The 13,332-nt window shown below is 44.4% G+C and overlaps 2 protein-coding genes across 2 annotated transcripts in view; both read left to right on the forward strand.

The window, feature by feature from the left end:
- Positions 1-13,332, forward strand: part of LOC134679800 (NBAS subunit of NRZ tethering complex-like) — a 56,213-nt gene that overhangs the window by 3,361 nt on the left and 39,520 nt on the right. Inside the window, exons 8-21 of the mRNA XM_063538688.1 lie at positions 284-502; positions 1,116-1,220; positions 1,898-1,984; positions 2,606-2,803; positions 3,120-3,245; positions 3,947-4,070; positions 5,751-5,887; positions 7,654-7,958; positions 8,521-8,601; positions 8,841-9,069; positions 9,570-9,725; positions 10,998-11,134; positions 11,555-11,731; positions 12,270-12,378. Of these exons, the coding sequence (XP_063394758.1) occupies positions 284-502; positions 1,116-1,220; positions 1,898-1,984; positions 2,606-2,803; positions 3,120-3,245; positions 3,947-4,070; positions 5,751-5,887; positions 7,654-7,958; positions 8,521-8,601; positions 8,841-9,069; positions 9,570-9,725; positions 10,998-11,134; positions 11,555-11,731; positions 12,270-12,378 (2,190 nt within the window). The remainder of the gene's footprint in view (positions 1-283; positions 503-1,115; positions 1,221-1,897; positions 1,985-2,605; positions 2,804-3,119; positions 3,246-3,946; positions 4,071-5,750; positions 5,888-7,653; positions 7,959-8,520; positions 8,602-8,840; positions 9,070-9,569; positions 9,726-10,997; positions 11,135-11,554; positions 11,732-12,269; positions 12,379-13,332) is intronic.
- LOC134679797 (coiled-coil domain-containing protein 124) overlaps positions 13,177-13,332 on the forward strand; it is a 108,078-nt gene continuing 107,922 nt past the window's right edge. Inside the window, exon 1 of the mRNA XM_063538685.1 lies at positions 13,177-13,180. The gene's annotated coding sequence lies outside the window, so the exon portion shown is untranslated. The remainder of the gene's footprint in view (positions 13,181-13,332) is intronic.

Here is a 13,332-nt window from a genome sequence, read left to right on the forward strand (position 1 = left end):
ACCGCTCAGTGCGTGATCATTATTTACGTTCGGGTTCGAGGGTATGAGTAAAAAGTGTAAAAACGCCAACTCCTCTATTTTAGTGCTTAATTTTACGTCACATTTACTGCTAGCGCGACAGCGCCAGCTACGCCCTACTCTTGTAGCAGATAACACGTTTTTCCACTTTGTAGCAAAAAGTGCCTACTAACGGAGAACCCGCCTACTGGGTCACTGGCAGTGAATGTGTCAATTCTTGCTACTGAGACGGAAAACTGCTAAATATATATTTTCTCTCTCTCAGGCCTTCATAGTCCAAATGGTGGTCTCCCCGCACAACTCCAAGCTGGTCTGCCTGCACTGCAACGGCGACATCACAGTGTGGCGTCTCCCGCTCCTCAAGCTGCTGCACCGGTACCCGCTGGCTGCGCAGCCCCAGTGCGACCTCCAGAACCCGCTCGTGAAGCAGGAGAGTGATGCCTTATCGCACCACGCGGGTGACGTCAGCTGGTGGAGCGACGAGGTACATATATTACTGCTGCTATAGGGTCACATGCTCAGGCCATGAGTGACGTCACAGTGTGGCGTCTCCCGCTCCTGAAGCTGCTGCACCGGTACCCGCTGGCTGCGCAGCCCCAGTGCGACCTCCAGAACCCGCTCGTGAAGCAAGAGAGTGATGCCTTATCGCACCACGCGGGCGACGTCAGCTGGTGGAGCGACGAGGTACATATATTACTGCTGCTATAGGGTATAGGGTCACATGCTCAGGCCATGAGTGACGTGTCAGTTTGTTACCTCTTCACGCTTAAGCCGCTGAACCGATTTACTTGAAATTTGGTATAGAGATAGTTTGAGTCCCGGCGTCCCGGGGAAGGATACAGGATAGTTTTTATGTCGGAAATCCCTGAAGGGAGTGCAAAGGGGGGTGGGATTGAAAGAGTTAATGAATTGCCTGATGATTGAAGTAAGCAATGCGCGAATCGAATGATTGCTATAAGCATTATCCAGGCGCTATACCTACTTTAGAGTTTAGCTGCTGTCATTAATTCCACGCAGACGAAGTCGCGGGCAAAAGCTTTTTTTTTAAGCTGTTTGTTTCTAATAACTATAAATATAACCGTCGCGTTTGTTTGCAGGAAGTGATTCTGTCTCGGTTCAGCGGAGCGGTGTCCGTGTGCAGCGTAGAGGACATGGTCAACATCCTCGGCAAGAAGCCCGAGTTCTTCCAGGGGGCCCCGCGGGTAAGATCTTATTTTTGTAAAAAAAAACAGATGGTATGAGGTCTTCATTAAAAATACATGATTAATAAATACATCAAGAAATTACAATTAGGTTTTATTATCATTAAATTTTGAGCGGCGGCCGGCGGGAGCATGCACAAAGCCGTGACGAGTGGCAAAAGACAGGGGAGGCCTTTGCCCAGCAGTGGGACACAATAAAGCTACAAAAAAAAATTGAGATCTTACATACTTTTTATAACCAGTTGGATTGGAAATAAAAAAATGTCACATGCAGCTAAAAACTTCAACCACACCTCATCATCATCATCTCAGCCATAAGACGACCACTGCTGAACATAGGCCTCCCCCTTTTTTGGGGGGTGAATGCCATAATCGCCACGCTTGACAGGCGGGTTGGCGATCGCAGTCGAGTACACTGAATTTGAGGGACGCTGCTGCCCGTCCACCGGTGGTCTTGGACGTGGTTTAAGGACATACCCGGGTCCTGGACGTAGTTTAAGGGCATACCCGGGTCCTGGACGTAGTTTAAGGACATACCCGGGTCCTGGACGTAGTTTAAGGACATACCCGGGTCCTGGACATAGTTTAAGGACATACCCGGGTCCGCAACCACTCCTCGACCACAATAAATTATTCATACATACTATTATAAATATAAATATTTTGCATGTGTGCAGGTGACAATGGCGCACGCCGGAACATTCATGGTGCTGGAGTGCGAATCCAACGTGCTGCCGTCCAAGAGGGCCCGCAGCGACGACAGTGTGAGTACATTACACTCAACATAAAGTGACATTTAGTTTGACACAACAATTAAACGCTTTAAACTCTCGCGTTTTGTACACATATTTAATTACACAAACGGGTTTACCGCGATATAATTTCATTGTTTTTACCTTTAATTCCGACGTTTCAGCTGAGTTGAAACCAGCGGATATGTCTTCGGACCAGTGTACGGATACTGTGAGTGTTGCGTGTCGTGCCGTGGACAATAAACATTAAATATTAACGGGTAGCTGCAATTTCTTTGTCTACCCCGAACATTTTTATAAACTAATTTCGGGTAGTTTAGTGGTGTTTTATTAATATCTCGAATCCGTTGACATTTGTTGGGACGTCAGTCTTTCCGTGACAACAGCTGGTGCAATTCAGCTGAAACGTCGGAATTAAAGGTAAAAACAATGAAATTATATCGCGGTAGACCCGTTTGTGTAATTAAATATGTAACAATTAAACGGTTAATCCCACGAACTGAAGGCACATTTAGCGCAGCAATCGAACGACAGGGAAATGAAAACACTCGAAAATGAACCTGAAGATAATACGCCCTAATGTAACTTCTATACATTTATAAGGTTACAGTGTCATCTATTTTTAAATTTCAGCTGGAAATGGTACAAATAGAACCGGACACGGAAGACACGATGCTAGATCTGACTCGTGAACTCTTCAAATCCATCATGTTCGCTATAACGGACATGGAAACTTTCCAACCTCGTCCAAGAAGGGTCACAGTAGTAGCGCGCGTGTATAGACTACTTGGAGTTAGAAGCACTACACCGCAGGAGCTGTTTTCTAGAAAGGTATGCACACTATATAGTGGACACTATGATAAAACTATTTACATAAGGTTCATTAAATAAGTGACACGAATATTTTCTAAGGGCTACTTGCACCATTCACTAACCCGGGATTAATCGGTTATACCTGGAGTTACCATGGTTACGAGTACAATTTGACACTGGGTTAACGGTTGAACCGGTTATCCCCGGGTCCCCGGGTTAATGGGGTAGTTCAAGTGACGCTAAGTGGTATAACCTTGGGTCTCCGCTTTAGCTCATGCTTTCAGACTACTTTGAGTCCTAGAAACGAAGTAAATCATTGTTGTTTATTGACCAGATCGAGAGCGGCAACTACACTGAAGCCCTGGCCTTGGCGGAGGAGTTTGGGCTTGACAGTGACCTAGTGTACCAGCAGCAGTGGCGCAAGACTACAGTCTCCACCGACGCTATACAGAAGTACCTGGTACGTCTGGTCTTCTCTTCTTTCCATCCTGTTACCCCCTGCTGGGGTGTAGGGCTCGAATCTTTTTCTTCCACTGACTCCGGTCCTGGGCAGCTTGGCTAGCCTCCTCCCCCCATCCCCAATACACCCAGCTCTTGCTCCACAGAACGGCGCCAAGTCGATTTAGGGCGACCATGTTTCCGTTTGCCGGGCATCTTCCAGGCCAGGGCCACTTTGGATAGGTGGGTGTCAGGTTTCCTGAGGATCTGCCCAACCCAATGCCTTTCCGCGTCTGGATCTCCTTGTCCGCTTGGTACGTCTGGTGATGGAAGAATACTTTAACCATCTAACATGAAGCGGTCCTTACTTACAATACTTCAATACGCGTTAGGTTACTTTTTTCCCATTTTTATTTGTATTATTCGTTTACATTAGAAATCACAAAATGTTTAAATTCACCCAAGAGCTATAAAACAAATGTTTTTAGGCAAAATGACCCGTTTTCATTGCTCCTCTTAAAATAAATGAATAAGGCAGGAACAGTGTTGGCCGAAACGTTAATGCAATTGAAAATTCTTAACCATTAACCGGTATAAGTTGAACCGTCAACTTTAATCGTCCGTTACCGTTTACGGATCAATTTGTAATGGTTAATGGTCAGTTGCAATTAACGTTCGGCCAACACTGGATAGGAATATAGTGACGATGTCTTAATGAAACAGAGTAAAGTGTCGAAGAAGATCTGGGCGGTGCACCAGTGCGTGGACCGGCTGCCGGAGACGCTGCCCGCGGCCCGGGAGCTGCTGCACTTCGGCCTCCAGTTGACCAACGAGGAGATACTCTATGGTGAGAACGAGAATAATACCCAAGTATATGCAGTGGCGGATTTGCAGTCTTTGCCGCCCTAGGCTCTATTGATCATTATTTTGAGTTATTTCTTGTTATCATCTGCGAATTTTTTGTCACAATTTGCTGCCCCTAAATATCTTACCGCCCTAGGCTCGGGCCTACTGGGTCTTAGGGCCAATCCGCGACTGTGTATATGTGCAACGTAACGGATAACGGACATAGCAACGTTCAAACAGATTTGTACTTTAATGAAATGTCTCAATCAAATCTTTGCGTTATCTCGTGATCAATGTTCCGCTTTCCGACTTTTTCTTCTTTACTATGGACGGTCATATTCATCTTTTTTATTTTGCGTATCATTTTTCGCGATGTCGCCGCTGCACTTCCTGGGCTTTCCCCTTATAAATAAATAGTTTGTGACAAAAATTTCATTTTTGGTACAAGCTTTTATCGCTGACTGTACTTTTCTTACGACAGGCAACTCATACTCATCGAGACAATTCTAAAAACTCCCAACACAATTAGGTTGCGTTGTTACATCACAGAGTTCCTATGGCCACCTCCTGTCTCCATCATCAGATCGGCTCGATGGTACTATAATATTGCATTGTCATCCGATTTATACATGCATGCAAAATTTCAGCTCAATCGGAAACCGGGAAGTGGGTCAAATTTAACTTGCAAGATTTGATTATAGACAGACAGACAGACAGACAACGGTCAGGTGAAAGTAAATAAAAGCTTGTAAAAATAAAATAAATGGTTTTTATTTATTTAGATCATCGGTCTATCTCGTTGGAGCATTGTTTTTATTAGTGTCCGACCGAAGGTTCGGTTTCGGTTTCGGTTTCGGCCAGTTTCGGCCAAAAAATCATGTTTCGGCCGTAGTTTCGGTATCGGCCAAAAAACGGCCGAACCTTTCGGCCGGGCCGAACTTACGAAATCGTACTTCGTACTATGAAACTAAACATGTGACAAAGATCAAAAGTTGGGGAACAAGTAGGACAACAATATTAATATACCTACTGATTAATGTATACATAAATTAATTGGTTTATTAGAAAACACAATTCCCCTAATCAAGGCGCCACTGGACGGTCGATGCAGTCTTAATGTGTATAAATAGTGGACTGGCCAAGTTGAAGAATAGGAACTTTCGTAGGACTAAAAAGGTTTATACCGACAAGTGGTATTGTTGGAATCAGCATGGTCTACTGATGATCAAAATGCATATTAATGAAAATTAAAAGAAAAAAAGTTAAAAACTTAGTACTGCCGACTTTGTGACGTCATAAAAACTCATTCCACCACTTTAAGAAGCGACAACATGCATTTTGATAATCAGTAGACTCCATGCTGATTCCAACAATACCGCTTGTCGGTATAAGCCTTTTCAGTCCTACGAAAATCGTAAATAAGGTAGTTTCTACGAACTGGCCTCTCCTCTAAAAAGCGATTTTATGACATATTTCCCACAATTTTAACAAGTCTTCAAAAGTTTCGGTTTCGGTTTCGGCCGAAACTGGGACCAATGCCGAACCTTCAGTTTCGGTTTCGGTTTCGGCAAAAAAACATGTTTCGGTCCGACACTAGTTTTTATTCATCCCTCTGTTCTCGGTTGCTACTCAAGAACCATTCTGCTCCAGTAATGTACTAAAATATGTACAATTTTGTCAGAAATAAATAAAGACAAAGAGGAGAAGATTGAAGACCCGGATCTGATAGAGCTATCAGACCTGAACGCGTACACCAGCGAACTGCTCCGCTGCCGCCATGTGATGCTGTTCTACAGGCAGCGCGTCTCGCTCTATGAGGTAACTATAGACAAGGATAGAGAGGAGAAGATGGAAGACCCGGATCTGATAGAGCTGTCAGACCTGAACGCGTACACCAGCGAACTGCTCCGCTGCCGCCATGTGATGCTGTTCTACAAACAGCGCGTCTCGCTCTATGAGGTAACTATAGACAAGGATAGAGAGGAGAAGATGGAAGACCCGGATCTGATAGAGCTGTCAGACCTGAACGCGTACACCAGCGAACTGCTCCGCTGCCGCCATGTGATGCTGTTCTACAGGCAGCGCGTCTCGCTCTATGAGGTAACTATAGACAAGGATAGAGAGGAGAAGATGGAAGACCCGGATCTGATAGAGCTGTCAGACCTGAACGCGTACACCAGCGAACTGCTCCGCTGCCGCCATGTGATGCTGTTCTACAAACAGCGCGTCTCGCTCTATGAGGTAACTATAGACAAGGATAGAGAGGAGAAGATGGAAGAACCGGATCTGATAGAGCTGTCAGACCTGAACGCGTACACCAGCGAACTGCTCCGCTGCCGCCATGTGATGCTGTTCTACAAACAGCGCGTCTCGCTCTATGAGGTAACTATAGACAAGGATAGAGAGGAGAAGATGGAAGACCCGGATCTGATAGAGCTGTCAGACCTGAACGCGTACACCAGCGAACTGCTCCGCTGCCGCCATGTGATGCTGTTCTACAGGCAGCGCGTCTCGCTCTATGAGGTAACTATAGACAAGGATAGAGAGGAGAAGATGGAAGACCCGGATCTGATAGAGCTGTCAGACCTGAACGCGTACACCAGCGAACTGCTCCGCTGCCGCCATGTGATGCTGTTCTACAGGCAGCGCGTCTCGCTCTATGAGGTAACTATAGACAAGGATAAAGAGGAGAAGATGGAAGACCCGGATCTGATAGAGCTGTCAGACCTGAACGCGTACACCAGCGAACTGCTCCGCTGCCGCCATGTGATGCTGTTCTACAAACAGCGCGTCTCGCTCTATGAGGTAACTATAGACAAGGATAGAGAGGAGAAGATGGAAGACCCGGATCTGATAGAGCTGTCAGACCTGAACGCGTACACCAGCGAACTGCTCCGCTGCCGCCATGTGATGCTGTTCTACAGGCAGCGCGTCTCGCTCTATGAGGTAACTATAGACAAGGATAAAGAGGAGAAGATGGAAGACCCGGATCTGATAGAGCTGTCAGACCTGAACGCGTACACCAGCGAACTGCTCCGCTGCCGCCATGTGATGCTGTTCTACAGGCAGCGCGTCTCGCTCTATGAGGTAACTAATGTTAACATTATTGGGTGTCTTTTTAAAACAAATGACCAGAATTCGAACCTACGAGTACGATGTTTTACCAGGGGTGCGAAACTCCTGACTTCGGGCAAACTCGGCTCCGTTCGGCTCAGCATTGCTTCTAGAAATTATTAGTGTTGACACAACTTGGCGTCCCATTGCGTGCACGACCACAGATAAGATAATGCCTTGAATTTTGACAACCCTAAATAGACGAAAGCGGACGGCATGATTCGACCCTGAACCGATGTCAAACTTCGGTTTTGTAGGATGTTTCCTTTCTGGACGGTAGTACTATTACTTATTCTGGGTTTTACCACAAGGGAACAATTGCATGCCTACTGCGACTTGAAGCACAACAATTGTAAAAGTACCTTGTAATTTTATGATTTTGTATGGATTTGTTTCTTTCAGCCTTTAGTAAAATTTTGGTATATCTTGTAAGGCACACTTCGATAAAGTTAAGCATATTTTTCTCCCAGGCAATACTCCGCTGCGAGAAATCCACCTACGTAAAGGACGAGTACGACCGCCTCCGCGCCAACAGCCTCGTCCACAGCTCCATAGAGCTCGCCAAAGAGGGCCGCATAGAGGCGCTCACTTGTCTCTGGCCGCACATCAAAACTGTGCCCATGCAGCTGGCGGTGCTGGAGAGCTTGCCGGAGACCATCAACCCGATGGACTACCAGCACCTGTTGCCGGGGGAGAGGAGGTCGGAGTGGATGGAGAGGAGCCCGGTGAAGGTGGAGGAGTATGAGAGTGATTGGTGCAGGAAGGAGATCTTTAGGTTGGTATTGAGGTTTTTGACTTAGTTGTAGGGAAAGTTGAAAAGGAAAAATCCTATCGATACCTTAATAATAATATAATAAATCATTTATTCCAGACACATCGATCCATAGGTATTATACCTATACATTTAAGATAAAATTAAAAATATATATAATTAGGTTTAAAGGTAGGTATAATATAAAGATTCATGACTAGACATTACAATTAAATTAAAAATATCATTTGATAACTGATTTAAAAAAGAGGAAACAAAATCTACCCTCAAATGACTTCTTAAGCCAGTTGAGGGTAGATGAAAACATTACATGATCAAATAATGTAGGTTAAAGTCTAGGTCGCGTTCAGTGACAGATCTAGGTGGTTTTGTATTTGGTTGGTTAATCAATACATGTTGAAACTACCCGAAAATGTACAAATTATTTGTTACTCCCATTTTTATTGTAATTTCTTGGAAAATCATATTAAATTTGTCCTAAAATGTTGAAATTATGCGTCATATCGCTAGAATTTTGATTGCATTTTGTGGTTGATTTCTAAATTATTAATGGTTTTTAATTTAGATCAATTTGGAGCTCGAACTGGTCTGAAGACAGCTCACCGGACTCCGAGACGGCTGCTGCTAACGACGATATATCCCAGTGGTATGTCAATTTTATTACATTATGATTATATCATAACGACGCTGTTTTGTAGCCCCATAACTCTGTTTTGGTTCGAAGCACATTGAAAACGTCTCTTCATCAGAAATCAAGTGCTAAGCTAAAGCGACACATAATTTCGATAGATTGAGTGAATCAAAGAAGTAAAATCAAGTTCACAAATTTGCTTAAATTTTGTCAAAGTAAAAAATCATTGTGTAAATATTTCATAAATATGACAGGTACGATAAACGGGCGCGAGAGATCGAAGCCAAGAGCGGCCTCGCGTCCCACGCGCTCACTCTCGCCACCATCGCGGCCGAGGCCGGCGGCGTGCCAGGCCTCGACACCCTCATCTTCCACCTCCTGACCCTGGACGTACTGCTGTACGACCTGAACGTGGAGGGGGTGACGCTGGAACAGCTGGAGAAGCTCAGCGCGCTTGAGACCTGCGGACTGCTCATGAAGATGGTAAGACTTAGTGACTTAGGCCTTTAAAGGCGGACCATTACCTAGACTGTATTCTCTGATCTGCCAAAAGCGGCCTCGCGCTAACTCTAGCCACCATCGCGGCTGAGGCCGGTGGCGTACCACGGTTGGAACCTCCCGTCTTCCACCTTTTGACCCTGGAGACGGACGGACCTTGGAGAAGCTCAGCGCGTTGGAAACTTGCGGCTTGCTCATGAAAACGGTGTCTTAGGACTTAAGCTCTGGTTTCCTAGGATAGCGGTGCTGTCAAATAGCGGCCGTAATAGTAATATTACGGCGTCCGTAAGGACGCACAAAAATAATGTTCTTTCAATGACAGCCATTTTGTTTACATAGACAACGTTCTAGTGACGTCATGCGTCCGCATATTACGGCCGCTATATGACGGAGTATCCTAGGAAAACAGAGCCTTAATAAATTTAAATCTTATACATGTACATGGCACTAAAAAGTGTAATTGTAATCAAGTAATTTTTCCACAGTCGACGCCGAAAACGTTCGTGGCGGACCTGAAGCAGTTCGTGATCCCGTTCCTGAAGCGATACGAGACGCTGACGAAGCGCGCCGACTGCGTGGTTCAAGGACTCATGGACTATTTGGAGAGCGTCAGTGTGGACGATCTATCCTCAATTTTGCTGGTAAATATTACTTACTTACTTACTTCGCTGGCTCAGCGACACGAAGTGGATCTTGGCCTCCGACACTAGATTGCGCCATTCGTTCCTTTCCTGTGCGATCTGACGCCATTCAGCCGCTTGCATGCCACATAGGTCTTTCTGGACCTAGTCGATCAATCTGTACCTAGGCCTTCCGACCGGACGTCTCCCAGTTAGTCGCCCCAGATAAGCTCTTTTAGCCGCACGATCCTCTCCCATCCTCTCCACATGGCCGAGCCAGCGAAATCGAGCAGCCTCTCTCTGCTCTCGCCGATGATGTTGGGCTCGCCCACCAGTTCTTCAACCTCCAAGTTTCTCCTTATTCTCCAAGAGCCATCCTCACGTCTTGTAGGGCCTAGGATCTTTCTAAAGATCTTCCTCTCTGCCACCAAGAGAGAGAAGGAGTTTTCCTCCTTCAGGGTTAACGTCCACGCTTCGCATCCATATACCAAGATCGGTCTTATCACGGTTTTGTAGACTCTAATCTTGGTTCTTCTGATGATGAGCTTGGACGTTAATATTTTGTGAAGAGCCGCTGAGCATCATAGGGCATTCTGGATACGGATATCGATTTCGTCTTCTCTCTGGTTGGTGTCTGGTTGGTGGTAAATATTATAATCATTATTTTTTGCAGCACAAGGCCGCAATGGCAGGATCGCCATGTGAGGTGGGGCGTTAAAGGAGAGCTCATTCGTACTGAGTATAGGTTTATACTGATATATGATGCCTATGCTAACCCTAGCATAGGCATCATATATCAGTATATACCGTATATATACCTACCCAGGTATATATACGGTACATATGAGAGTGCGTGCGTGTCATACTATGGTGCACACTACAGAGCCTTGTTTTAAAGTGAAACAATGCCAAATAGAATATATTGGTTTAAACATACACGATTTTCGCTTAGGATTTAAACTAAAACGATACTATAATATTTTAAACTTTCGCGTTTTGAACACATATTAACTCACATTGATAGACGGGTTTAACGGGTTTCAGGACCAGTAAAACCTGTGGCGAAACGTCGGTAAATAAAGATAATTTAATAAAATTCGCGTTAGACCCGTCTATAAATGTGAGTTAAAACTATACTTAAAAAAAAAAGGCAACATATATCACTTTTGAAACGTCAGGATAAATAATAATAAGACGTGTTTCCCTTGAAATCCTGTTTAATTTAATTAATAAATAGTACTGCCAGTTAGAATTTATTCATTCCTACGGTTACACGTTAGTATTTTTCCCCAGGTGCTACAATCTCCGAACGAGTTCGAGCTGGACGTCCGCACGCATCTGGATCTGGCAGAGAAGTGCCTGTACGCGTACAACGGGACGGAACAACTGGACAAGGCGTGCGACCTACTTGACACTATATTAAAGGAGACGTAAGTTCGTTACTTCTATCTCCTGTCAAATTAATGTATTTACAGAATATTTCCCTGGCCATAAAGAAAATTATACTTTTAATAAAATAAAATAAATATTAGAGGATATCTTACACAGATCAACCTAGCCCCAAACTAAGCAAAGCTTGTACTAGGGCTGCTAGGCGACGATATACATAATATATGAATACTTAAAAAACACTCATAACTCAGGAACAAATATTTGTGTTCATCAACCAATTAATGCGCTCACCGGGATTCGAACCTAGGACCATTTAGGCCAGACTGGCCGTCCTGTCTTAAAATTGTCTTAAAACATTCCTCATTTATACCGGATGACTAAAATAGTTCGATCTTAATGTCCGAATAATCCTTTAGTAGGTACTTGTTGCCAGGATAAAGGTTTATTTCTTTTTTCAGCGATGGCAGCATCTCTGAAAGCGAGCTGATTCGGCGATGCGCCGAACTAGAGAAGCTAGTGGCCGCTAGCAGCCTGATCAACTGGAGGGGGGTGCGGGTCACCGTTCAAGAGTTGAAGGAAATGCCGCGGGACAAGGAGAGGGCGAGGATGCTTCTCGCCAGAGTGGCCAGAGACAAGTGAGTATGTCTGCTTGTTTATAGCGATGGAGGATTGAAGGTATTTCTGTACATGTTTGTGTTTTTAGTATTTATTTAAATTTTTTATTATTGTATACAGTATGTGTCTGACCATGGGGCTTTAATTCCAGGGCTTGATTTTACTCGCTAAACTAAGCTATAAGCTTTTACTATGGGACCAACCCTAAAATCGGGGAATTTTTTTTTTGACTTTTCCATAGAAAACGACGACATCTGATCAGCCAAAATGTATGAAAAAGTAAAAAAAAATTTGGGATTTCGGGGTTGGTGCCATAATAAAAGTAGCTCAGTTTAGCGAGTAGAATCGAGCCCTGGATTTAAAGTCCCATGATCAGTAACACCCTGTATATATGTTATAGGCCTTAGTTGTCTGAAGATAAAAGCTTTGATTGATTGATAAGTTTTTGACACTTTTTTGTAAAATCGGAGGAAGTACCCTTACTGGCCAAATCAGACAAATATTCAGGCGATTTTTGCCAAGTAGCCGTCAGTGGAATCTGAAATATTTTTATTTCAGAAACCGCGAAGAGAAATGGACGCAGCAGGAGTGGGAGAAGCTTCTGAAAGACTTGCTGGAGTTGCAGTCGACTTTACTCAACTGTGTCACCAAAGAAGAGGTTTATGAGGTAAGATTTCTTTTCTATGTATTTTGGGTTTAAGTTAGTTAGTTTAGTTAGGTTGGGTTTAGTTACAATGTGAGTTTAAACGTAACATATAAAAATATATAAAAAGAATACAAAGTACGTATAAACACATAATAAAAAACGTAACCTAGGGCAAGGCTCAAGCTGCCGGTGGTCAGGGACGTCGATAAAGAGAACCGACGTACTATACGTGATGTTGCCCGCCCCGGCCACACACTGCCTTACTCGCGCGATTAATTGCGACGCTCCTTGCCGGTCCTTTGACTCACGCCACAAAGCGACAAAATAGGGAGCGGTGGGCATGACGAGGACCTTACGGAGCGGCATGAGGAGTAGCGCGGCCACACGTACGTCTCTGGCTACCACCCCTGCCACTCGTCGTCATGCAACGCGCTCAAGTTGGGCCTCGTAAGAGAATTTCTGATGCCATGAAGAAGACGAGGGGCGGCAGCCCGCACCGTGCAGTCCACTCGGCTTATGACCGCAATCAATGGACATATGGATTCCTATTCAGCGGTTTAGAAATCAAACTCCAAGATCCATATAAAGCTTATAATAATTAAGAAAATTAAAATAACAAAATGCGTGCAAAGTGCGGAAGAAAGTTAGGCGACAGAAGTATGGCGGAGAAAAGCGACGTGCGTTCAGTGCGAATCTCTGGGACCTCTGGGAGCCTCTGCTCGAGCGCAGGCGATGACAGTGTTGCCAACTCGGATTTTGAAAAAATGCTAGTCTAATGTCTAGATTATGCCAAAATTATGCCAAAGATTTTGAAAATTCCTATGCTAAATAAAAACTTTTTACAAAAAAAAAGAAAACCGACTTCAAAAAGGATGAAATAAAATATTATCCTTTTTAAGTCTATAGATGCGTTACCAACTGATATGTTTGAAGTCGGTGCCAAGCCAACTTTTGAAGCATACCATGATTTTGGTG

Source organism: Cydia fagiglandana, chromosome 3 (genome assembly GCF_963556715.1).
Source record: "Cydia fagiglandana chromosome 3, ilCydFagi1.1, whole genome shotgun sequence".
Taxonomy (NCBI): domain Eukaryota; kingdom Metazoa; phylum Arthropoda; class Insecta; order Lepidoptera; family Tortricidae; genus Cydia; species Cydia fagiglandana.